This window comes from Rhinopithecus roxellana, chromosome 3 (genome assembly GCF_007565055.1).
Source record: "Rhinopithecus roxellana isolate Shanxi Qingling chromosome 3, ASM756505v1, whole genome shotgun sequence".
NCBI lineage: Eukaryota > Metazoa > Chordata > Mammalia > Primates > Cercopithecidae > Rhinopithecus > Rhinopithecus roxellana.
In genome coordinates this window covers 8,130,936-8,154,668 of record NC_044551.1, presented here as the reverse complement: position 1 = coordinate 8,154,668, position 23,733 = coordinate 8,130,936, and the positions used below count along the sequence as shown (strand labels likewise).

At 37.9% G+C, this 23,733-nt stretch overlaps 1 protein-coding gene across 3 annotated transcripts in view; it reads left to right on the top strand.

The window, feature by feature from the left end:
• MAP3K1 (mitogen-activated protein kinase kinase kinase 1) overlaps positions 1 to 15,931 on the top strand; it is a 77,051-nt gene extending 61,120 nt beyond the window's left edge. Inside the window, exons 12-20 of one of the 3 annotated variants that reach the window (XM_030927138.1) lie at positions 1,564 to 1,655; positions 1,936 to 2,125; positions 2,432 to 3,713; positions 4,346 to 4,498; positions 5,785 to 5,947; positions 7,058 to 7,189; positions 8,745 to 8,887; positions 9,591 to 9,722; positions 13,293 to 15,931. In XM_030927138.1, the coding sequence (XP_030782998.1) occupies positions 1,564 to 1,655; positions 1,936 to 2,125; positions 2,432 to 3,713; positions 4,346 to 4,498; positions 5,785 to 5,947; positions 7,058 to 7,189; positions 8,745 to 8,887; positions 9,591 to 9,722; positions 13,293 to 13,442 (2,437 nt within the window). In that variant the 3' untranslated portion in view covers positions 13,443 to 15,931. Of the gene's footprint in view, positions 1 to 1,563; positions 1,656 to 1,935; positions 2,126 to 2,431; positions 3,714 to 4,316; positions 4,499 to 5,784; positions 5,948 to 7,057; positions 7,190 to 8,744; positions 8,888 to 9,590; positions 9,723 to 13,292 lie in introns of those variants that run through there. The other 2 variants (XM_030927137.1, XM_030927139.1) reach the window with 2 other exon arrangements.
• Positions 15,932 to 23,733: the final 7,802 nt, after the last annotated feature.

The following is a 23,733-nucleotide window of genomic DNA, read 5'->3' as shown; positions in this document are numbered from 1 at the left end:
ACTGTCTTGTCTTAAAAGTGCCTCACAGCAAGCCTCACACCTAGTGAATATCTGATACATTTTATTGACTGAGTCTTTGAACATTGTCTTTTAATGTGAGATTTAAAATGGAAATGCAGTACTTGAGACTCTTAAGGACTGGGGGAAAGAACTACCGGCAAGTAAAAGCCAGGCAAACAAACTGTATGGACCTCCACATTATTGTATTGTGATTTATTATCTTCAATAACATTCATAATGTGAAGTACAGTTGGTAAGAACTGTAGTTGACATTTATAGCCATAAGATATAATCTCATGGGTTACACAGGATAGGAACCAGTAAGATCATTACACCTGTATGTGCCTTATTATCAGGATAAAAAATTAACAAATCCATCTCATTATTTTCAGTGTAATGGAATTTTACTCTAATTATGACAGTTTTAGTCAAAAAAATTTTAGATTTTATATATTCCTGCAATATCCTTGAAAATTGACAGGGAACAAGAATAACCCTAACTGGAAAGAAAAATATGAAGTAGAGAATTGAGGTACAGTGACCGTAAAGATGAGTACAACCCATGCTTTTTTCAGACCAGTGGTTCTCTTTTATTTTCCCCTTCCATAAAATAGGAGGAAAATTTTTCATTGAATAATCACAGCTACTGTGAACAGTTATTTGGTAGTTCCTATTTCTTTCTATCCCAGCAGATCTTGGTTAGCAACAAGTGTTGAATCTCCCTTGTGTTGCCTCTTCCATTTCACCCATTTAGAGCTCTCTCAGTACCACTTTTCTCTTCCTCTGCAAGTCATAATGACTGTTTGCACAGGGTCTCAAAAATTAAGTACCTGCCTTTAACGAATTTCTCATCTCATGAAGTCTGTCTTTTGCCTCTATTGTTTTCTCTATAGATTGAAAATATTGGATGTTTTCTTGTTTCTTAGAGAAAACATTGTATATCTGTAAAATATGCAAATTAGAAAGTAATTTGCAAAATGCATAGGAAAAATGTCATTTTTTAGTATTAGAATAGGTATCTTTCTGATAATTCAGTGTTCTCATGGTATTTATTGTGCTGCTCGCTTTTTGAAACTCTAAAGTTAGGTTGTTTACCTGGTCACCTGAATGAATGAACACAAATACTGTAGAGAGATTTTATAATATTCAGACCTCATTCTGCCTATGTAAGGAAATGGAGGGTTTTTGGATGGGAAGGTTTTGTTTTTAATTCAAGAGCTTCTTAGTGAAAGTTCAGAAATCAAAATGTCGCAGTCCTTGTTTTTTCTTTTAACAAAATACAATATTTTATCTAATTTGGTATTTAAATCAATACTTGCTAGAGCCGTTGTTGAAGATTCTGTGCTTAACATAGAGGATATGTTAAATTTACAAAATTAGACCTAATAAATGAGTATTACTATTTATGGTGACATTGTTCATGTGATTTTAGTGGTGGAAAAGTAAATACTCCTGAAAACATTATTTCTCCACTTTTTCACAAGGCATTGCATTACGCCTCTAATATTGTGTAGTATTTTAGCCAAGATCCAGGATTGATGTTGCTTTTCCTTTGCTTTATAGCCGCACAAGTCAGCTGTCCATATCAACACTGTTGGAACTGTGCAAAGGCCAAGCAGGAGAGTTGGCAGTTGGCAGAGAAATACTAAAAGCTGGTAATAACTTTTCACTTAAAATGAATATAGCATATTTTATCATGTTCCTCAGCAGCCTTATCTAATCTCATAATCTCTCATGAGGCAGTTTACAGGATTTTGAAGTAATTTTATAAATTGATTCACTGTGTTACAGTTAGAAATGTGAATTAATCTGAGAGAGAAATTCTTGAAAATAGTTCAGAATATTTTTGTTGGCCTTATACCATTTAATCATGTCTTGTTTTAGATTTTAATACCACTATTTTTTAATCATTTATTTTTACTTTCCTTTTTGTAGGATCCATTGGTATTGGTGGTGTTGATTATGTCTTAAATTGTATTCTTGGAAACCAAACTGAATCAAACAATTGGCAAGAACTTCTTGGCCGCCTTTGTCTTATAGATAGACTGTTGTTGGAATTTCCTGCTGAATTTTATCCTCATATTGTCAGTACTGATGTTTCACAAGCTGAGCCTGTTGAAATCAGGTAATTTTTCTTCTGAAAATATATTACATGTATCTTTCTGCCCTCCCTATACCCTCCTCAAGAATGACACATTTTAGATTTATGAAAGACTCAGAAAATACAGAGCATAAATAGGTTGCTGATACCTTAATATTTGATTGACATATGAAAACCCAAAGTCTAGGATGTTTAGTTTAAAATTTATAGATACTTTATGCTGAAATGGTTTTTGAAGTACACATGCTGTAAATTACTACCATTTTTTAAGTTTCCATGTGTTTTTCAGTAATTGGAACTTATTATAGTAATGAATGTTTTTTCTTTCAGGTATAAGAAGCTGCTGTCCCTCTTAACCTTTGCTTTGCAGTCCATTGATAATTCCCACTCAATGGTTGGCAAACTTTCCAGAAGGATCTACTTGAGTTCTGCAAGAATGGTTACTACAGTACCCCATGTGTTTTCAAAACTGTTAGAAATGCTGAGTGTTTCCAGTTCCACTCACTTCACCAGGATGCGTCGCCGTTTGATGGCTATTGCAGATGAGGTGGAAATTGCTGAAGCCATCCAATTGGGTGTAGAAGACACTTTGGATGGTCAACAGGACAGCTTTTTGCAGGCATCTGTTCCCAGTGACTATCCGGAAACCACAGAGAACAGTTCCCCTGAGTGCACAATCCGTTTAGAGAAAACTGGAAAAGGATTATGTGCTACAAAATTGAGTGCCAGTTCAGAGGACATTTCTGAGAGACTGGCCAGCATTTCAGTAGGACCTTCTAGTTCAACAACAACAGAGCAACCAAAGCCAATGGTTCAAACAAAAGGCAGGCCCCATAGTCAGTGTTTGAACTCCTCTCCTTTATCTCATCATTCCCAATTAATGTTTCCAGCCTTGTCAACCCCTTCTTCTTCGGCCCCATCTGTACCAGCTGGCGCTGCAACAGATGTCTCTAAGCATAGACTTCAGGGATTCGTTCCCTGCAAAATACCTTCTGCATCTCCTCAAACACAGCGCAAGTTTTCTCTACAATTCCACAGAAACTGTCCTGAAAACAGAGACTCAGATAAACTTTCCCCAGTCTTTACTCAGTCAAGACCCTTGCCCTCCAGTAATATACACAGGCCAAAGCCATCTCGACCTACCCCAGGTAATGCAAGTAAACAGGGAGATCCCTCAAAAAATAGCATGACACTTGATCTGAATAGTAGTTCCAAATGTGATGACAGCTTTGGCTGTAGCAGCAATAGTAGTAATGCTGTTATACCCAGTGATGAGACAGTGTTCACCCCAGTAGAGGAGAAATGCAGATTAGATGTCAATACAGAGCTCAACTCCAGTATTGAGGACCTTCTTGAAGCATCTATGCCTTCAAGTGATACAACAGTCACTTTCAAGTCAGAAGTTGCTGTCCTCTCTCCTGAAAAGGCTGAAAATGATGATACCTACAAAGATGATGTGAATCATAATCAAAAGTGCAAAGAAAAGATGGAAGCTGAAGAAGAAGAAGCTTTAGCAATTGCCATGGCAATGTCAGCGTCTCAGGATGCCCTCCCCATAGTTCCTCAGCTGCAGGTTGAAAATGGAGAAGATATCATCATTATTCAACAGGATGTAAGTATAGACTTCCTTGGGGCTGGGGCACAGTGACTCATACCTGTAATTCCAGCACTTTGGGAGGCTGAGGCCGAAGGTTTGCTTGAGCACAGGATTTCGAAACCAGCCTGGTCAACAAAGCAAGACCCTGTCTCTATAAAAAATTAGCCAGGCATGATAGTGCACACCTTGGGTCCCAGCTACTCAGGAGGCTGTGGTGGGGAGGGTCACGTGAACCTGGGAGTTTGAGGCTGCAGTGAGCTGTGATTACACCATTGCACTGTAGCTTGAATGATAGTGCAAGACACTGTCTCACAGAGAGCTTCCTTGGACCATACTAAAATAAACCTAATTCAGAAATGCTGCTTCTAATATTTAGAAGCAGATTTTTCCACATAAAATTATTACTTATACAACAATAATGTTTGTACTGTTTAAATAGCAATAATTCTTGTCTGTGGGCATTTCTGGTTAATTCTATAATGGTGATCACTTTTGCATTTGATGTTGGTCACAAATACCTTCCATTCAGAGGTCACATTTATAGGTGGTTTGGGAAGCCAGACTGAACAAGAATAATATCTTGCAGACTAATTTCACAAAATTTTACTCCTTTAACAGTAAAAAGATTGCTTTCATTTAATATGTAGACACCAGAGACTCTACCAGGACATACCAAAGCAAAACAACCGTATAGAGAAGACACTGAATGGCTGAAAGGTCAACAGATAGGCCTTGGAGCATTTTCTTCTTGTTATCAGGCTCAAGATGTGGGAACTGGAACTTTAATGGCTGTTAAACAGGTAAATATCTAGTGAGCATATAAATGAAATGATTCAAATCACAAAACGAAGCATGTTCAGTAAAAAGAATAAAGGATATGTCCACGTGTTTGTACTTTAGCTCTTTAAACTTTGAGAAACTTAGATTTCAAAGTAGATGTTTCCAAAGCACCAGAAACATCATGAATTCTGTTATTATTAAAAGTTGAGGCTGCACGTGGTGGCTCATGCCTGTAATCCCAGCACTTTGGGAGGCCAAGGTGGTTGGATCATTTGAGGTCAGGAGTTCGAGACCAGCCTGGCTAGCGTGGTGAAACCCTGCCTCTACTAAAAATACAAAAATTGGCCAGGCGTGGTGGTAGGCACCTGTAGTCCCAGCTACTCAGGAGGCTGAGACAGAAGAATTGCTTGAACCCAGGAGATAGAGGTTGCAGTGAGCCGAGATCACACTATTGTACTTCAGCCTGAGCGACAGAGCAAGACTGTCTCAAAAAAAATAAAAGTTGAAGTATGATTATCATAAGACTACAATATCAAGATGGGCCTTACAAAGGTTTTTTGGTTTTGCTTTTTGTAGGTAGTAGAGGGGTGGTTTTCAGGTACTTTCAACAGTGTACTGGTGCAGTGCCATCTTGGGGTTTCAGTGGTTTACTTTTTATAATGAGTATACTTAATCAGGATAGGAAAATTATTAAACTTTAATTTTTAAATCATGTTGATTATTCTCCCATATTTGGACTTTTCTCATTTTTACTCTTTGAGACTATTGGAATATTGACTATATCCCAATATTTTTGTCATTTCTGATATTCACTGCTGCTTACGCTAGATTCCTAGTGTTTAAGAGAGTTTGACTTGGGGTTTTTTTTGTTTGTTTTTTTTCCCGAGACGGAGTCTCGCTCTGTCGCCCAGGCTGGAGTGCAGTGGCCAGATCTCAGCTCACTGCAAGCTCCACCTCCCGGGTTCATGCCATTCTCCTGCCTCAGCCTCTGGAGTAGCTGAGACTACAGGCACCCGCGACCTCGCCCGGCTAGTTTTTTGTATTTTTTTAGTAGAGACGGGGTTTCACCGTGTTAGCCAGGATGGTCTCGATCTCCTGACCTCATGATCCGCCCGTCTCGGCCTCCCAAAGTGCTGGGGTTACAGGCTTGAGCCACCGCACCCGGCCAGTTATTTTAAAGTACATTGCATCCATGAACATAAATGCCATCTGTTGCTAATATATATGCTGGTTTGCATTTGTTTATTTTAGATCAGATTGCTAGTGAAAATATGCAAAACTTTGTGGACATGTTTATTTGAAACAGGTGACTTATGTCAGAAACACATCATCTGAGCAAGAAGAAGTAGTAGAAGCATTAAGAGAAGAGATAAGAATGATGAGCCATCTGAATCATCCAAACATCATTAGGATGTTGGGAGCCACGTGTGAGAAGAGCAATTACAATCTCTTCATTGAATGGATGGCAGGTATGTTAATGTTTTAAATTACAAATAGTAGTACATGGATTTAACTTTCTGTGATTAAATTTAGGAAAAACCGGTTTAATTAAAATTTATTTTTATCAAATAGTTCGGGTTTCTAAAAGCAAATCACCCCAATATATTAGTATGAACCACAGATACTTCATTTTGTATTTCATTTAATATAAATGAAATATTGACTATCTCTACCTTTTAAACTTTTCCAGTGTGTTTTTCAATGATTGAGTAGCATTGTTTTTAATACCTGATATGTATAAGATCTGTATATTTCCAGGTAGCCATGATAAACTGGACAGATGAGGAAGTGTTTTAACATAACAATATAAAAACAAAATTAACATATAACTTGAAAACTTACTACAAGTAAACTAGCACTGAAGCATAAAGTTGAACCTTGCCATCTGCTGAAATAAATGAAGACTGAGTTTTATTTTGTATTATACAATGTATACAATAAAATTAATGACCTGATGTGATGAACAGCTTAAGTGTTTGGTTTAACTTCTTAGATTTGCGTATGTATTTAAGAGTGCATTTCTATTTACCAATCAGTTCTTAAGTGCGTTATGTGTTGTTGGTCTTAATAAAGATTTACGCTACAGTAGATAGGTTGACTACTATAAACACTTTTAAAAGCGGCTAAACTTGAGACATGTTCCAGGGCAGAGCTAGTAAATGGGTAGGATATGAAGCCTAGCTCTGGGTCTTCTGTTCCTCCTCCCATTCATTTCACCTTTTACTAAATAATATGTTAACATTGTTTACTTTAGTCATTAATAAAGTTGTTTTGTGTTATTTTGAGAAGACAGAGAAGTGAATTGTACATTTCAGAAATAGTTTCATCCAAAATGGTTAACTTTTACAGCTTTCTGAAATCTTGACCCTCCAATAAACTGGTTCCCTGTGGGTTCCATGAAAGTGTCTCCTAATTAGTAGTTTTTGAAATGATACAGGAATATGTTAGTTTTGAAATGTTTTTCTTCTGTTTCATATGTGAATGTGAGTTCATGCAGTGAAAACCTTAGAAACCAAAGTGTAATAAATACTTTTAATTCCGTCTTTAAGTTTATGATAATTATTTCTGTTGTCTTATAGGGGGATCTGTGGCTCATTTGCTGAGTAAATATGGAGCCTTCAAAGAATCAGTAGTTATTAACTACACTGAACAGTTACTTCGTGGCCTTTCGTATCTCCATGAAAACCAAATCATTCACAGAGATGTCAAAGGTAGGAATTCTTTTAATTATTATCTAGTGACAATAAAAAAAATTAATGTAATTTTAAAATTCAGGGCTAAGTGCAGTGGCTTACACCTGTAATCCCAGTACTTTGGGAGGTGAAGGCAGGTGGATCACTTGAGGTCAGGAGTTCAGGACCAGCCTGGCCAACATGGTGAAACCCCATCTCTACTAAAAATACAAAAATTAACAGGGTGAGGTGGCGCATGCCTGGAATCCTGGCTATTTGGGAGGCTGAGACAGGAGAATCACTTGAACCCGGAAGGCAGAGGTTGCAGTGAGCCAAAATCACACCACTGCACTCCAGCCTGGGTGACAGAGCGAGACTCTGTCTCAAAGAAGGAAAAAAAAAAAATGAACCTTTGTTGGTGGTTTCTAACTATGGCATTTTTTTCTTCTGAGTAATTCAGAATATTAGAACCGAAAGAAGTCTTAGGGGTCATTTAATCTGCCTTCCTCATTTATTAGAAAAGTATATTGAATACAAGAGAGGCTGTGCCTTTTCTACAGTTTTATTGCTAGTTAATGGCAGAAAGTATACAATACATGTCTCCAGATTCCCTGTCTTGGCCTCATGATATACAGGCTCCCAGAAAGTTCCTTTTCCTGGTTTTATTTAGAATAATGGGATATTAGGATATCATAAACTTCTTTTAAGAAAAATTCCTTCAAATCTTTTGTGGTTCCTGTTCTTTTGCTTATCTTTTTTTTTTTTTTTTGAGACAGGATCTCTGTCACTCAGGCTGGAGTGTAGTGTTGCAAACTTGGCACACTGCAACCTTCGTTTCCTGGACTCACGTGATCCTCCCACCTCAGCCTCCCAAGTAGCTGGGACAACAGATGTGCGCCACCATGCCTGGCTAATTTTTTGTATTTTTTGTAGGGATGGAGTTTTGCCATGTTGCCCCCAGGCTGGTCTTGAACTCCCGGGCTCAAGCGATCCGCTTGCGTCAGCCTCCCACAGTGCTGAGATTACAGGCGTGAGCCATCGTGCCTGGCCTCAGTTTATTTTTCTCAAGAGCAAATCTGGTTTTCTGTCATCATTCTTTTTAGCTAGTATTTGACATAATGTATTGAAGTAATTTTATAACTTTTTAAATTAAGATCTAATTATGAATTTAGCACATATACTTTGAATTGGTCTAGATCAGTATGTTTCAACAAAATTGTCTTCAAATGTAAATTAGGCTAAAATGTGAATTTTGGAGAAAGATTTTGTTGGAAAGCATATTAAAGGTTTTCAACACTTACTCTTTCAAGTTTCACTAAATCGCCTTTTTGATCTCCTTGTGCTTTATAATATTTGTTTTTCAGACTTTGCTTTTAAGGTTTTAGATTTTCCTTATGCTAGAGAGAGCTGTGTGCCTTTAGCAAGAAGAAAGTGAAAGGAAAAGAGAATAACTGTCTGAACCTCTGAAATGTAGTTCACTTCTTTCTTTTGTCATTGTCCTATTTCATTAGTATTTTTACTGGGTTTTTAATCTGTCCTTATTTTTTGTTTTTTTTTTTAAACATACAAGGTCATTTGCTGTGTTTGTTGACAGGTGCCAATTTGCTAATTGACAGCACTGGTCAGAGACTAAGAATTGCAGATTTTGGAGCTGCAGCCAGGTTGGCATCAAAAGGAACTGGTGCAGGAGAGTTTCAGGGACAGTTACTGGGGACAATTGCATTTATGGCACCTGAGGTGAGAAGCATCTTTGAGTGTAATGAAAGAAAATATTTTTGAGTTCTGTGTAACAGCATTATACTAAACTGTCTTGCAGTGGTATCCAGTATGTACTTACCAATTAGAAGTCCATGGCCCTTAAAATATGGTTTTAGTAGTATCTTTCATTCAGACCCTTCTTCCCAACCTTTCTGTCTTTGCCTTGACACAATTCAAAAAATAGGTTCTAATAGATTTGCTTAAGGGCTGTTACTAATAAAGAATTTTGGGGTAATTTATAGCAGTTGTTTCGTAGTAAACTCAAAGTGCACATAACAAATTTTAAAAAATATTCTCTCTCTATTCTAAAAGGAGATGAGCATACAGAGGCAGGTTCTGTCAGTAGTGGAAGGAGTTTAAGCATTGTTCTTCTGATTCAGCCTCTTCTGTCGTGTTCATAATTCTTCACGTTCATATGTAGTAATGTTTGTTGTCCTCTTGCCGCTTAGTTTGCTAAGAGCAAAATTCTGTGATGTGACTGCTTCAGAATCTCACAATTATCCTTTTTTGTGTACCTGGAAAATTAAGCTATTAATGAAATAAATTAGATTTAGGTAGTCCACATAATTGCTGTTTGTACCAGTTTTCTCCCTAAGGTAAGAAAGTAGAATCTATAACTACAAATTGGCCTTCTCTTTTTTCAAATGAGTCATATTTCCAAATTAACTCTAATTTATTTTAGGTACTAAGAGGTCAACAGTATGGAAGGAGCTGTGATGTATGGAGTGTTGGCTGTGCTATTATAGAAATGGCTTGTGCAAAACCACCATGGAATGCAGAAAAGCACTCCAATCATCTTGCTTTGATATTTAAGGTAATTGTGAGATAAAAATTACTTCTTGGTGCTAAAAGGAGTACAGAAGAATTTGGCAGGAGGCAAATTTTGATGGGTTCTCCCTAACAATCTAGCATGAAGGTAAATAAATAAATAGTCTGTGTATTTATTCAGAGAGGATTTGATACACAATTTTTTTTTACTTTAAGATGGTGTAAAAGCAGTACAAATTCAGTAAAAACCATACTTTGATTTTTGATTTTTTTCTGAGCTAGCAATATGTGGTACGATATAATCTGATGATGCCAGGCAGTGGCAGCAAGTCACAGCTCCCAGTCAGCCACACAGTCACGAGAGTAAACAACCAATACTCTATAGTGGACTGTGTTGTCAGATGATTTTGCTGAACAGTAGGCTAATATAGGTATTACAAGCACATTCAAGGTAGACCAGACTAAGCTATAATGTTTGGTGGGTTAGGTTAGGTGTATTAACTGCATTTTTCAGCTTACAATATCATCAACTTAAAAGGGTTTATCACGACATAACCTCAGCATAAGTCAAAGAGCGTCTGTGTTTATTTCCAGGAGTTGGTATTGTCAGTGGTGTTGTCAATGTTAGTGACATATATAGTCACTTCTTGTTATTTGAGGTAGTTATGCTCTGTTAAGTTGCTACCAATATTGAATTAGCAAATAGTAAAACACTGCTCCTAGAAGAAATTAGAAGAAATATGTAGTGCATTTATATATGTGTGTGTATCTATATCCATCCATCACTTTTAAAACGTGAAATTCGTCATACATTTTACATAATTCAAAATTTTTTAAATCTAATTTGCCATTTTCTTTTGTTTGTTTTTTGTTTTTGTTTTTGAGACAGTCTCGCTGCAGTGCCCAGGCTGGAGTGCAATGGCGGGAACTCAGCTCATTGCAACCTCTGCTTCCCAGGTTCAGGCGATTCTCCTGCCTCAGCCTCCCGGGTAGCTGGGACTACAGGCACGTGCCACCATACCCAGCTAATTTTTGTATATTTCGTAGAGATGGAGTTACACTATATTGGCCAGGCAAGTCTTGAACTCCTGACCTCAAGCCCACCTTGGCCTCCCAAAGTACTGGGATTACAGGTGTGAGCCACCACACCTGGCCTAATTTACTATTTTGTATATTTTTAAAATTCACACCCAAGTCAGTTCAGTCCTGTCTACCTTTCCTACCTTTTTATAACTCACAAATCAATTATCTCCTTTTCCACCATAGAATAGGTAATGGTTGAGATTTTTAGCTTTTCAGTAGATGTGATGGTTGAAATCGTGGGCTTTGGAGTCACACTGACCTAGTTTTAAACCCTGGCTCTACCCCTTATTGGCCATGTGATCATAGGAAAATTATTTTTTGTGTCTACCCTGTATTTTCTCATATGTGAAATTGGTGCAAGAACCCCATGAAGCACGTACTTCGTGGGATTACTATGAAGATAAACAAAATTACACCTAGGCCTTAGTCAAGCACTCAGCCCACACAGTCAGCTCCACCTGCCGTAACCTCCTCCAGTGCTCCCCACACTTACTATATAACCTCCTCAGTCACCTCTCTGACAATACCTGTCTGTTTTGTATTACCACCTCATTTCCTCTATTCTTTCAGACGTCCAGTGTTCCTTCTCTACGTGGTTCAGATTCTTATTCTCTTTAAGGCCCACATTTTGTGCTTCTCCTGCTTAGGCACCCGCTTTTAACTCCTTCCACAGATTCTCGTAGCATTTTAGTACATACTTGTTTCTGACACTTTGTTTCTTGTCTCCTAGTTATGTTCCTATCTTGCCTCCTTTTTCAAACTAAATCTCCTTGAGTTCCTTTCACATCTGATTCATTTTTTTCTTTTCAGAGTCTTATACAGAAGTTGCTCAATAAATACTCATGGCTAGGATCAATTTGAAAGTTTGATGTTATTTTAAGAGTTTTGGTGAGACCCTGGAAACAATTGTAAATAATTTCCAAATTGGCACAGTTCATATTTTAACAGATTTCATGGCATTCTCCTTCCTAGGTAAAGTTTAAAGAGAATTGTACTGTAACATTTTCAGTTTCCTTAACTTGGAGTAAATACTTTGAGGTCTTTGGAATCACCCCAAAGCTTTCTCAAACACTTCCATACCCTGTTTATGATAGTATAAATTGCTGTAGCATGTTTTTTTAGAGAGTGATTTGGCAGTATCTGCCAGAATTTTTAATGCACTTATTCTTTGACTCAGCTATGCCCATTGTTAGGAATTTACTCAAGATTACGTCTAGAAGTACCAAGTGCCAAGTTCAAGATTATTCACTACTCAAGAAAGTAATTATCCACACTATACAGAAACTAAACAAGTGTAAAGCTGTTGATGTTGATTTACAGAGTGCTACAAGATATATTATTAAGTGAAAAGAGCAAAGTATATAAAGTGATCCTGGCCAAGCACAGTGGCTCATGCCTGTAATCTCAGCATTTTGGGAGGCTGAGGCGGGAACAGAGCTTGAACCCAGGAGTTGGAGAGCAGACTGAGCATAGTGAGACCCCATCTCTACAAAAAAAAATTAGCTGGGCATAGTGGCACCACCTGTGCTCCCAGGTACTCAGGAGGCTGAGGTGGGAGGATCGCTTGGGTCCAGGAGGTCAAAGCTGCAGTGAGCCATGTTCAGACCACTGCACTTCAGCTTGGATGACAGAGAGAGAGAGAGAGAGAGAGACCCTGTCTCTAAATTAAGTTTTCTCTTTTGTAGACATTTTAGAAAATCTTAAGTCTGTGAATGTATTGGCCTTTTTTCTCCACAAACACACACACTTGTGCATGCACACACACAAATCGTCAACAGTAAGTTACATTTGGGGAGAAGAAAGAGGGACTTTAATTTTTTGTTTTGTATTTTTCCTTTTTGTGGTGTGTAAGATGTGTGTGTATATCAGCTGAGTATATTGTGATATAGGATCACAGACCTTAGAGGACTTTTCTTTATATTACTTTGCATTTTTTAACCCAAAGCATTTATGAAATTACTGGGGTAGGGAAAAGAAAGAGTTTTCTTGTGATTAGGAGTGAGTAGGTGAGTTTAAAGTAGTCAGACTTAAAACTTTTTTATAAAATCATTCTTCATAGTGTATTTGATACTAAGAATCAGAATTTGTCCAACATGGAAGGAAAGAAACAATGCAGTTGTGTTTTCTATGTATTAAATTGACTCTTCAGTTTTAGTCTTTCTTAATCTAAATAGCTCTGTCTGCTGAAGAAATAGAAAACGTGCAGTAAGAGCAAACCATCTTGGAGACTGACTATGAGGACAGCAGAATTCATTTGAGTGAATACTTTTCCTGCACATTTTGATGTACTTAGCCTTGTTGATTTAAATAATAAGGAATAGGATATATTTGATCAAATCCTAAAATCCTAAAAGTTGAAAGATGGTTAGAGAAAACCTTCCATCCAGTGGATGAATCTTTTTATAGACTTTTTGATAACAGAAAATCCTCCCACTTCTTCATTTTGTAAGGGTTATGAGGTCTATGCACATGTGCTTGTGTATCAGAAGTTCCAGTCGTGCAAAGCTCCAACACTCTGGCTTTTTCTCCACAGATTGCTAGTGCAACGACTGCTCCATCAATCCCTTCACATTTGTCTCCCGGCTTACGAGATGTGGCTCTTCGTTGTTTAGAACTTCAACCTCAGGACAGACCTCCATCAAGAGAGCTACTAAAGCATCCAGTCTTTCGTACTACGTGGTAGCCAATTATGCAGATCAACTACAATAAAAACAGGATGCTCAACAAGAGAAAAAAACTTTTGGGGAACCACATTGATATTCTACTGGCCATGATGCCACTGAACAGCTACAAACGAGGCCAGTGGGGAACCCTTACCTAAGTATGTGATTGACAAATCATGATCTGTACCTAAGCTCAGTATGCAAAAGCCCACAACTAGTGCAGAAATTGTAAACTGTGCCTTTCAAAGAACTGGCCCTAGGTGAACAGGAAAACAGTGAAGTTTGCATGACTAAATTGCAGAAGCATAATTTTATTTTTGGGGGGCACTTTTTCAGCAATATTAGCGGCTGAGGGGCTCAGGATCTATTTTAATATTTGAATTATTCTTCCATTTCACATAGTGATCACAAGCGGGGGTTCTACAATTCCGTTAAAATTTTTTGTCACTGGCTATAAAATCAGTATCTGCCTCTTTTAGGTCAGAATATGCTATGAGTAGCATTACATACATATATTTTTAAAAGTTGATACTTCTTTATGACCCACACTTGACCTTTATTTTCTTAAACACCTGGGCAATTGTGGCTCATTGTGCATTTTACTGTTGGCCCATTCATTTCGTTTTTGGAAATTATGATTTTGTATTTTCATTTTTATTTACATTCATTTTTGTTTATTCAGGGAAAGGTGATCTTTTTTTCAAACTAGAAAAAAAAAACTAGATATGAACAAGAGTTCATTAAATATCTTGCTATTGTAAAAGTTTTTAAAATACAGACTTAATTTTGTTTTTTATATTGGAATACAATAAAGTACTACCTACATTTGAGTCAGTCACCACTCTTATTGTGCAGGTTAAATATAAGTTAACTAAAAATGAACTGTCCTCTGTGATGCAACTCACAACGAAGATCAAGATTACCTTAAAATTTATTTGAATTTTTTAGATGTTTTGGTTGTCAAACTGTAGGAAACTTCACAACATTTAAGTCTTACTCTGTATGTAACAATCCATCATTCACCTTCACTACTGGTAATAACATATGACTGCCATTTTCCTTTTACCATGCATCATCTCTTTACAGTAGGCCTGGCAGATCATTTTTAAAAAAGATTATTCAACTACCAATCAGTAATGTTTTTAAAGAATACATTTGCTGTGAACTTGGAAAATGTGTTCAGAAAGAAAAGTGGAATTGAATTTCATTTATACACTAATTCCTTGGATTTTGCACAGTTACCTAATGGTTTTAGTCTGGAGTTAAATTCAGATGCATGGAATCCTGAAGGAAAATGGTAGCTTTTTAATCTTTTTGTGTGTGTGTGAGTCTTTTAAATCAAGTACTGATTAACTATTAAATACAACTTTTGAGATTTTAGTTTTAACTCTTCAGAAGCCAGTGTGAAATAGAATTGGTTATTCTCAAAGACTCAGGATAAACTAAATAAGCTATATAGAGTACATTTAAAATGTACAACACAAATTGGAAATACAATAAGTTACAAGATAAGTTTACAGGGATATATTGCTTATAATTTTTAAAAGGCAGTTTGTTTTTTATGTGAATATGTTTCTTAGTGAAATTTTACATTCCTTTGTTTTGGAAGATTGGCGATATTTGAAGAGTTAAAAATAGTACAGAAATGTGAAGTTTGGTAGCTCTAAATGTGTTGTACTTGACTTTCTTTTTTATTTTGTTTTTTTTTTTAATTTTTTATTTTTTGACTACTTAGAATTTTCATAATTCTAATAAGATTGTTTCCAAGTCTCTCATGTGCAAGCTTTAAAGGATGCACTCTTGCCATTTTATGTACTGGAAGATCATTGGTCAGATGAATACTGTGTCTGACAAAAATGTAAACTGTATAAACTGAGGAACCTCAGCTAATCAGTATTACTTTGTAGATCACCATGCCCACCACATTTCAAACTCAAACTATCTGTAGATTTCAGAATCCATTGTGTTTGAGTTTGTTTGCAGTTCCCTCAGCTTGCTGGTAATTGTGGCGTTTTGTTTTTTGTTTCGTTTTCAATGCAAATGTGATGTAATATTCTTATTTTCTTTGGATCAAAGCTGGACTGGAAATTGTATTGTGTAATTATTTTTGTGTTCTTAATGTTATTTGGTACTCAAGTTGTAAATAACGTCTACTACTGTTTATTCCAGTTTCTACTACCTCAGGTGTCCTATAGATTTTTCTTCTACCAAAGTTCACTTTCACAATGAAATTATATTTGCTTTGTGACTATGATTCCTAAGATTTCCAGGGCTTAAGGGCTAACTTCTATTAGCACCTTACTGTGTAAGCAAATGTTACAAAAAAAAAAAAAAAAAAAAAAAAAAAAAAATCTCTGGGTTAAGAAAATTTGGCTTAAATGTATCCTTTGTTATTTTAAATATATTGAGATATTTTAATTAAAATTTTTACCCCATTGAACCGATTTTATAGTATTTGTACCTATTTTGGTGTTTTTGTCTTTATAGTAAATAAAAGTTTTTGAACAAATGTTAATTGTCACTTTTATTTATTTTGAAATAATTTCATACTTACATAAAAGTTGCAAGAATACCACAGAGAACTTCTGTATACCCTTCATCCAAAGACCCTAGTCAGGTTTCGCCAGCTGCCCATTTATGTCCTTTATAGCAAGAGGATCCAAACCAGGATCACAAGTTGCTCTCAGTTGTCACGTTTCTTCAGTCTCATTGAATCCAGGGCCATTCTTAGTTCTTCCTTGACCTTAATGGCCTTAATTTTTTAAAGATTTCAGATTATTGTTTTATAGAAGCCCCTCAAATTGAGTTTGTCTGGTGCTGCTTCTTAATTAGATTCAGAGTACACACTTTTGGCAGGAACATCACAGAGGTGATGCTGTGCTCCTCTCGGTGTGTCATGTCAGGATGCAGACAGGTCGTTTGCCCCGTCACTGGTGATGACTGATAGTAACACTGTATAGTTACTCTTTCCTTTTATCATTAAAATCCACCTTTATAATTGAAAGTATTCTTGAGGGGGCAATATTTGAGACTACATAAATATCACGTTTCTTGCCCAGTTTTAACTCCCTGCTCTTAGCTTTTTTGCCTGAATATATTACTCTGATGGTTGCCAAATGGTGATCTAGTTCATTCACTTCTTTGCAGCATTTCGCAGCAAAATGCTGCCAAGAAGAGCTTTCCCTTCTCCCATTTATTTATCGTGTATCATATATTTGCTCCAGTTGCGGATTTGCCCAGTGGGAATGTCTGAAAGCTAGCTTCTCTATCCTTGGCAAGCCACCATTATTCTTTGAACACTTCCATACTTTCAGCCCCATCTTACGCAGTGTCTCCTTTGGCACTGGGATCAGCCATTTTCCCAAAGAGCTCTGATTCCTTTGATGGAGAACAGTATTTTTAAAACCAAGATCTGGGTGCTAGATAGGCTCAATTCTACTGTGTGTCACTGCTCGTTGGCTCTCTCGGTAGAGCTAGAATATGTATATGAATATACACAGTTCTGCACACACTTGCAAAATATGCATACATAAACCTACATACATACACATAAAAACCATGAGCTCACACCAACCTTCCGATTGCAATCCAACGCCAACAGGGTTCACTCAAGCTTTCCCTTTTTCCAAATTTGTAACTTTCATCTCAGGCAGTGAGAATCGTGACTCCGATTATTCCCAACATACTGACTGACTTGCTTAATTCTTCCCCATCTCCCTCCGCCATGTAACCAATCTCCATGCAGGATGGTTAATGTCAGAGTTCAGAAGCCATTTTGTTTCTCTACATTGGTTTCAAGTTTCTGTATGATTTGATTTTTTGGGGGGCGGGGGGCAGTCTTGCTGTTGCCCAGGTTGAAGTGCAGTGGCACAATAGCTCACTAAAGGCTCTGCCTCCCAGGTTCAAAGGATTCTCCTGCCTCCCAAGTAGCTGGGATTACAGGTGGACACCACCATGCCTGGTTAATTTTTGTATTTTTAGTAGAGACAGGGTTTCACCATGTTAGCCAGGCTGGTCTCGAACTCCTGACCTCAGGTGAACCACCTGCCTCGGCCTCCCAAAGTATAATTTGATTTTAAATGTACATCTTTTAAACAGGTTTGGGGTATTTTTGCAAAAGGGTGTATTTCTGTCACTTAAGAAAAATATTAAGTTGGAGAAAAGTTTTTGTTCCAGATGAATAGAATCAATTCTATTGCTCCTGAATTCTTTTTAAATGATATTAATAATTTTATAAAATGGATGACAGTCTTCGTGTCAGAAACCAGAAAAATGTTGGGGTATTATGCTCATGGAAATGCCGATGATTGCATTTATGAGCTGATGTAAGTCATTTGTTACAAAACAATGCATGAAATAACTACAGTCAGGGAAAACAGTGACTAATGAAAACTTGCACAAATTGCTGTCTATGTCATGACATGGTTTGGCCGTTTTAAATTATACTGTAAGCATAAATGCCAGGTTGAGCTGTGATAAAAAAGGAAAGGACTGGCCTCTTAAAGTAGGTAATGATGGATTTGGTGACTACAGGACCTGAGATACAACCTGGGTTAAATCTGGTTCTGCCACTTACCTGCTATGTGACCCCCATTTTGACTTTCCGAACCTCCATTTCTGCATCTATAAAATGAAAGTGACAGTGTTGTGAGAAGAGAGCCTATATAAATGGCGTACAATAGTACCTGGCATGTAGTGAATGCACAATACGTGTTTTTATGAATGACTGACCCAAAGGTCATAGACTCAGAACACCCACTGGACTAGATCCCCAGCAAGGCTTGTGGCAGACCTAAGAGTTTGCATCAAGTTCATGTCCAGGGGAGGCCACTGTTACCATGTCAGAATGAAAGCCCGGTATTGTCAAATGCTCTAAATTTTCAAGAGAAACTGGAAATCTGGATTTTAGGTGCAATTCCCTATGTTTAAACATTAAAAACTAATTTAAATCCTTATTAAGAACTATAAAAACTATTGGGCTAGACTACTGGCCTGTGGCTGAATACCTTTTGACCTCTGACCTGTGCCCAGACTTAGAAAACAAAAGAGGTAGAAAATTAGAGGGGAATCTCAGCTTTGGAAAATTGGATCTAAGACTTTTGTCTTTTTTGTTTGTTTGTTTGAGACAGAGTCTCGCTCTGTGACGAGGCTGGAGTTCAGTGGCGTGATCTCCGCTCACTGCAACCTCCAACTCCCTGGTTTAAGAGATTTTCCTGCCTCAGCCTCCCAAGTAGCTGGGATTACAGGCACTCACCACCAGGCCCAGCTAATTTTTTTGTATTTTTAGTAGAGATGGGGTTTCACCATGTTGACCAGGATGGTCTCGATCTCCTGACGTCATGATCTGCCCACCTCAGCCTCCCAAAGTGCTGGGGTTACAGGCGTGAGCCACCATGCCCAGCCAAGACTTTTGTCTTCTAAGATGTGAGAAGAACAAAAGTGGAGATGCTGATTATAGATGCTAGAGAGCTTACCTCTGAAGAGAAAATTAATATCTTAACTATACACACTAATGGGAAGTGCTTACCACTACAGCTCAAGTGTCATGTTACAAAATATTAATATGCATATGTAGCATTCAAATATGTTGTCAATATTAGAGTTAACTTTGTAGGATCTATAACTGTCTGCACAATCTGTTACCGAAAGAACTCCATCGATGACTGAAGCTAGTCTCATTAGTTGGTATGCAACCTGACATCTCTATACCCCATGCCTCATGGCCCTCAGTTTGTAGCTTATCAGATCTGTAGAGGTAAAACCAGCCTAAGCTGATGTGGCAAGGGATAAATCCTTCATGCCCCAAAATTCTTTTTCCCACAATGCTGAGATTCCTGTTAGAGTTTATTTTTGAGATAACTAAGTGATAGCTTCCCTTAAGGTCAATTTGCTTAATAAGATTTCTCAACATCTATGTAGACATACTGAGAGGATGAGGATTGTAAGCAGGGTGAAATGGAGAGAAAGGATAGGAGGAAAAATAAAAAGATGGGAGAGAGTGGCATGACGATATTTGTGCGTTAGAGCACCCTTGCAGTATCTTGAAGAAAGAATTACATGGGCCAATACAAAAGGCAGGGAGAAAGAAGGCAATTGCAGTAGCCAGAGCCTAGGTAAAGGTAGCATTATGGGAATGAGGAGGAAGAGACAAATCTGAGTGATATTAAACAGCAGAATTGAAAGATTATAGAAATGACCTTGGGGGAAGGGTATGAGGAGGATGGAGAATGACATCGAGGATGCGTCTGCTATCCAGGCTTGGTCACCTGTGTGAACGCTGATGCCATTACTGATACAAGGAAATGACAGGGGGAGTAGATTGGAAGACAAGATGTGCTTTGGACATGTTAAATTCGAGTTGTCTGGAGGATATTCAAGTAGAAGTTTCCAGTAATACTGTATATGCACATCAGTACCTCCAGAGATACTTTGGTTGCAAATAATAAATGTGGAAGCTATTGACATATAAATGGTCACTGAAGCGATTGATAGATCATGTAGGGTTGTACTCAGCTGCATGTAAAAGTGACTGGACTACATAGCCTACGAACGAGAGAGGGTAAGCAGGTCAGGGCCGGTGTATTAGGCCTAGGATGTCATCGATGTTGCCATGCTTTATCTTTCCACTCCACTCTTCTTAGCATGAGGCTTTCATCCTCAGGCTCCAACTCTGGTCTCCAATCTACAATCAGAGAAAGAAAAACGAAGATAAAAAGGTAGTGCCTGTGTCAGGAAGACACAAACTTTCCTAAAAATGCTTCTGAGATTTTCACTCACATTTCATTTGACTCCCCAGCTGTAAGGAAGTCGGAGAAGAATGGGCATCAAGCAGGCAACTTTACAGCATCTACCACAATGAGTGACAAGGGAAATGGGGGAGAATACTCAGGAGAATATGTTCAGTGAGAAAAAAACAACACCAGAACTCCGATGAAGACCAAGATTTAAGGCATAGACGAGAAGCAGAATAGATAAAGGAGACAAGAGCTCATCTTCAGAAACTAGAAATGCACAGGGTCAGGGAAATCAAGAGAGGAGAATGTTTTAAAGAAAGGTCAGTAATTTCAAAAGCCACAGACGTCAGGTAAGATAAGAACTTCAGTCTCACAAGGTGAATGGCAAGGACCATTCCAGTGAAGCCGACTGGAAGGAAACATGATCATATCTGGGCAAGCATGGTCATGGAGATGACGTGCATAACCTACTTTGTCCAGAAATCTGTCTAGGAGCAAAAGTGAAGGGAACAACGTGGAAGAATTATTTGGCCAATTATGCAACATCCAGAAGAGGGCAGCAGAGTAAAACTTTTCTTTAATTTGCACTGACTGCCAGATATCTAAAAATCAAACGTTATCTCACCCCTTTCTCAGGAATAGAGCAGAAATCTCAGTGTTCCCCTTAGAATGCTGAAAAAACTCAAAACAATCACTGAGAGTTGCATTTTTCCATTCTAAAACCTAGATTCAATGCTTATCTATTGCATAACAGGGTGTTCCTAGTCCCTCTACCTCCTTCCAACAGTCTATATAACAACAAAAGGAGAGGCTGTAGCAAGATACTTGATGCCCTTTCCTGGTTTCTTGTTCTCAGAACCACTCTGCTGTCAGCTGGCAGGGTCATCTATTCATCCATCCATCTATCTGTATCTATCCATGCATCTATCCATCCATGCATCCTGCCAACCACTCTTCCTCTGAGCTTTTCAAACTCTATTTCCAGCTAGTACTCTGCTACTAGAACATTCAATGACTATCTACTGCTGATTACCTCAAATGTCCATGTTTTTTAATGGCCTGAACTTATTCTGCCTAAATCTTTATTTCCTACTATCCCTAATGCAAAATTTCTGTTCTACTCCTTTCATTATATTCCTGCTCTCCGAATCCACTGTGTTCCACCCCACCTCTGCACCTTCCCTCACACCAGTGGTTTTCAAACTTTTTGTTCTCAGAGCAGTCAAGAAGTGCTGCCACAGAATATTCCAGTTGATTCCCAAGACTGCCAAAACTAGCTGGTGTACTACACACCTATATGTGGCATGCTGTACAGTATAGTCCTAATAGATTTGTATATTTATTACATTTTTTTTTACAGTTGATGGCAGTAAAGTGGCCAGAGGAAAAGGTGCCTTTTGCTAATTCATACAAAGAACTAGCAGAGACCATTTTCTCCTCCTTTTTATGCAATATTTTAGGTCCTGCAGCACAAAATTATTTTAAAATACTTTCTAATTTCATCAATATGTAACATACTACTATAATTCATAGAATTGGTATTAACTACAACATTCAATGAAATGTCACATACTTTCCTTCTCAAAATTTTGAATCACAATATGTGGTTCTAACACTCAATTTCCCAAATATTTTTGTCTTCAGACCCCATTACACTTTTAAAAATTGTCGGAAGCCCCCAAGGACCTTTTGTTCATGTGGTTAATAGCTGCTCATATTTACTGTATCAATATTAAAATTGATAAATGCATAAAATGCATTAATTCACAAGAAATAACTATTAAAACTTATTATATGTTAAATCAGATAACATATCTTTATGAAAAATCGCTGTATTTCACCCCCCAAAAAATAGGAGAGTGACATGTTTTATATTTTTTCAAATCTATATAATTTTTTTTTTTTTTTTTGAGAGGGAGTCTCACTCTGTCACCCAGATTAGAGTGCAGTGGTGGCATCTCGGCTCACTGCAACCTCTGCCTCCCGGATTCAAGCAATTCTCCTGCCTCAGCCTCCCGAGTAGCTGGGATTACAGGCACCCACCACCATGCCCAGCTAATTTTTGTATTTTCAATAGAGACAGGTTTTCACCATGTTGGCCAGGCTGGTCTCAAACTCCTCACCTCAAGTGATTCACCCGTCTTGGCCTCCCAAAGTGCTGAGATTACAGGCGTGAGCCACTGTGCCTGGCCAAATCTATGTAATTTCTAACTTAATAAAAGGCAATTGGATCCTCATATCTGCTTGTGCATTCAATCTGTTGTTTTATCACACATGTAACCTCTGGAAACTCCACTGTACCCTCAAGAAAGAATGAGAGTAAAGACAAATACATCTCAGTACAATTAAGAAAATAATTTTGACCTCATAGAGCCCAGAAAAGATCCTAGGGACCTCCAGGGTCCCCAGACCACATTTGAGAATTGCTGGCTTCTATTAATCCCTTCTACTTCTCTTCTACTTATTTCTCCTTGAAGCACTCCCCAACTCTGGTAGCTCACACTGAAATTCTATGGTAATTAATATTTAATTTTTAGAAATTATATGTTTTCCCAAATAGACTATAATCTTTTAAAGTTGTACCTAGGCATACAGTTTTCAGTGAATAAATATTTGCCAGTTATGTTACCCACATTAGGCTACATAGCTATTCAAATAGTCTACAGAATATCTGCTATCTCTAATTATCATCTCTCTTCCAGCACCGAATTTTGAAATCAAAGTTGTGCCTGCTACTTCCTCTGTCCCCTGACACCCAATACACACACACACACATACACACACACATACACACACACATACACACACACACACACTACAATTTCCTTCTCTGTGTTGGATCATTCCCATCAACACACAAATATGCTATGAGATCTTTTATCTTACCGAATTATTCTCTGCCTAATTTAGCTCCATTTTTCTTCCTCTCTTTCCATAAAATTTACTGAAAGAGACACACACACTTGTTCCCATTCCTCGCCTCACATTAGGTTCTCAATGCACTCAAACACACTCAAACCTATCACTAAAACTGCTTTTGACCATCTTATGAGGGGTCTGCATTTATTGACAGGTGACTTCATGGTCACTGCTCAATCTATGTTCTTTGTCATCCCCTTTTTCTTCCTAGGTGATCTCATCCAGTGCTCTGGCTAAAAACTCTATCACCAGCTATGGCTTTGGAGCTCCAGATGTGAGAATATTCAACTAGTTACTTGACATTTCTTGGAGGCATTTCAAAACTTCACCTTCCCATATCCAATCCATTGTCAAGTCCTGTGAGTTCCTCCAAAATAGAAAACCCCAGTCCATCCACCCTCTCCATCTCCAGTTACCACCCTAGTCTAAGCTACCATCATCTCTGCCATAACTACTGTATTCGCCTCCTAATTGGCCTTACCGGTGTGGTGATTGCCCACCTTTTCACCACATAATATCCAAAGTGATCTTTTTAAAACATGAATCAGATCCTATCACCCTCCTGCTTAAAACCCTCCAGTGGCTTCCCATTACACTAAGAATCCCAACTCCTCACCAGGACCTACAGGACTTGGCCTCTTCTCTTTCTCCCTGACTT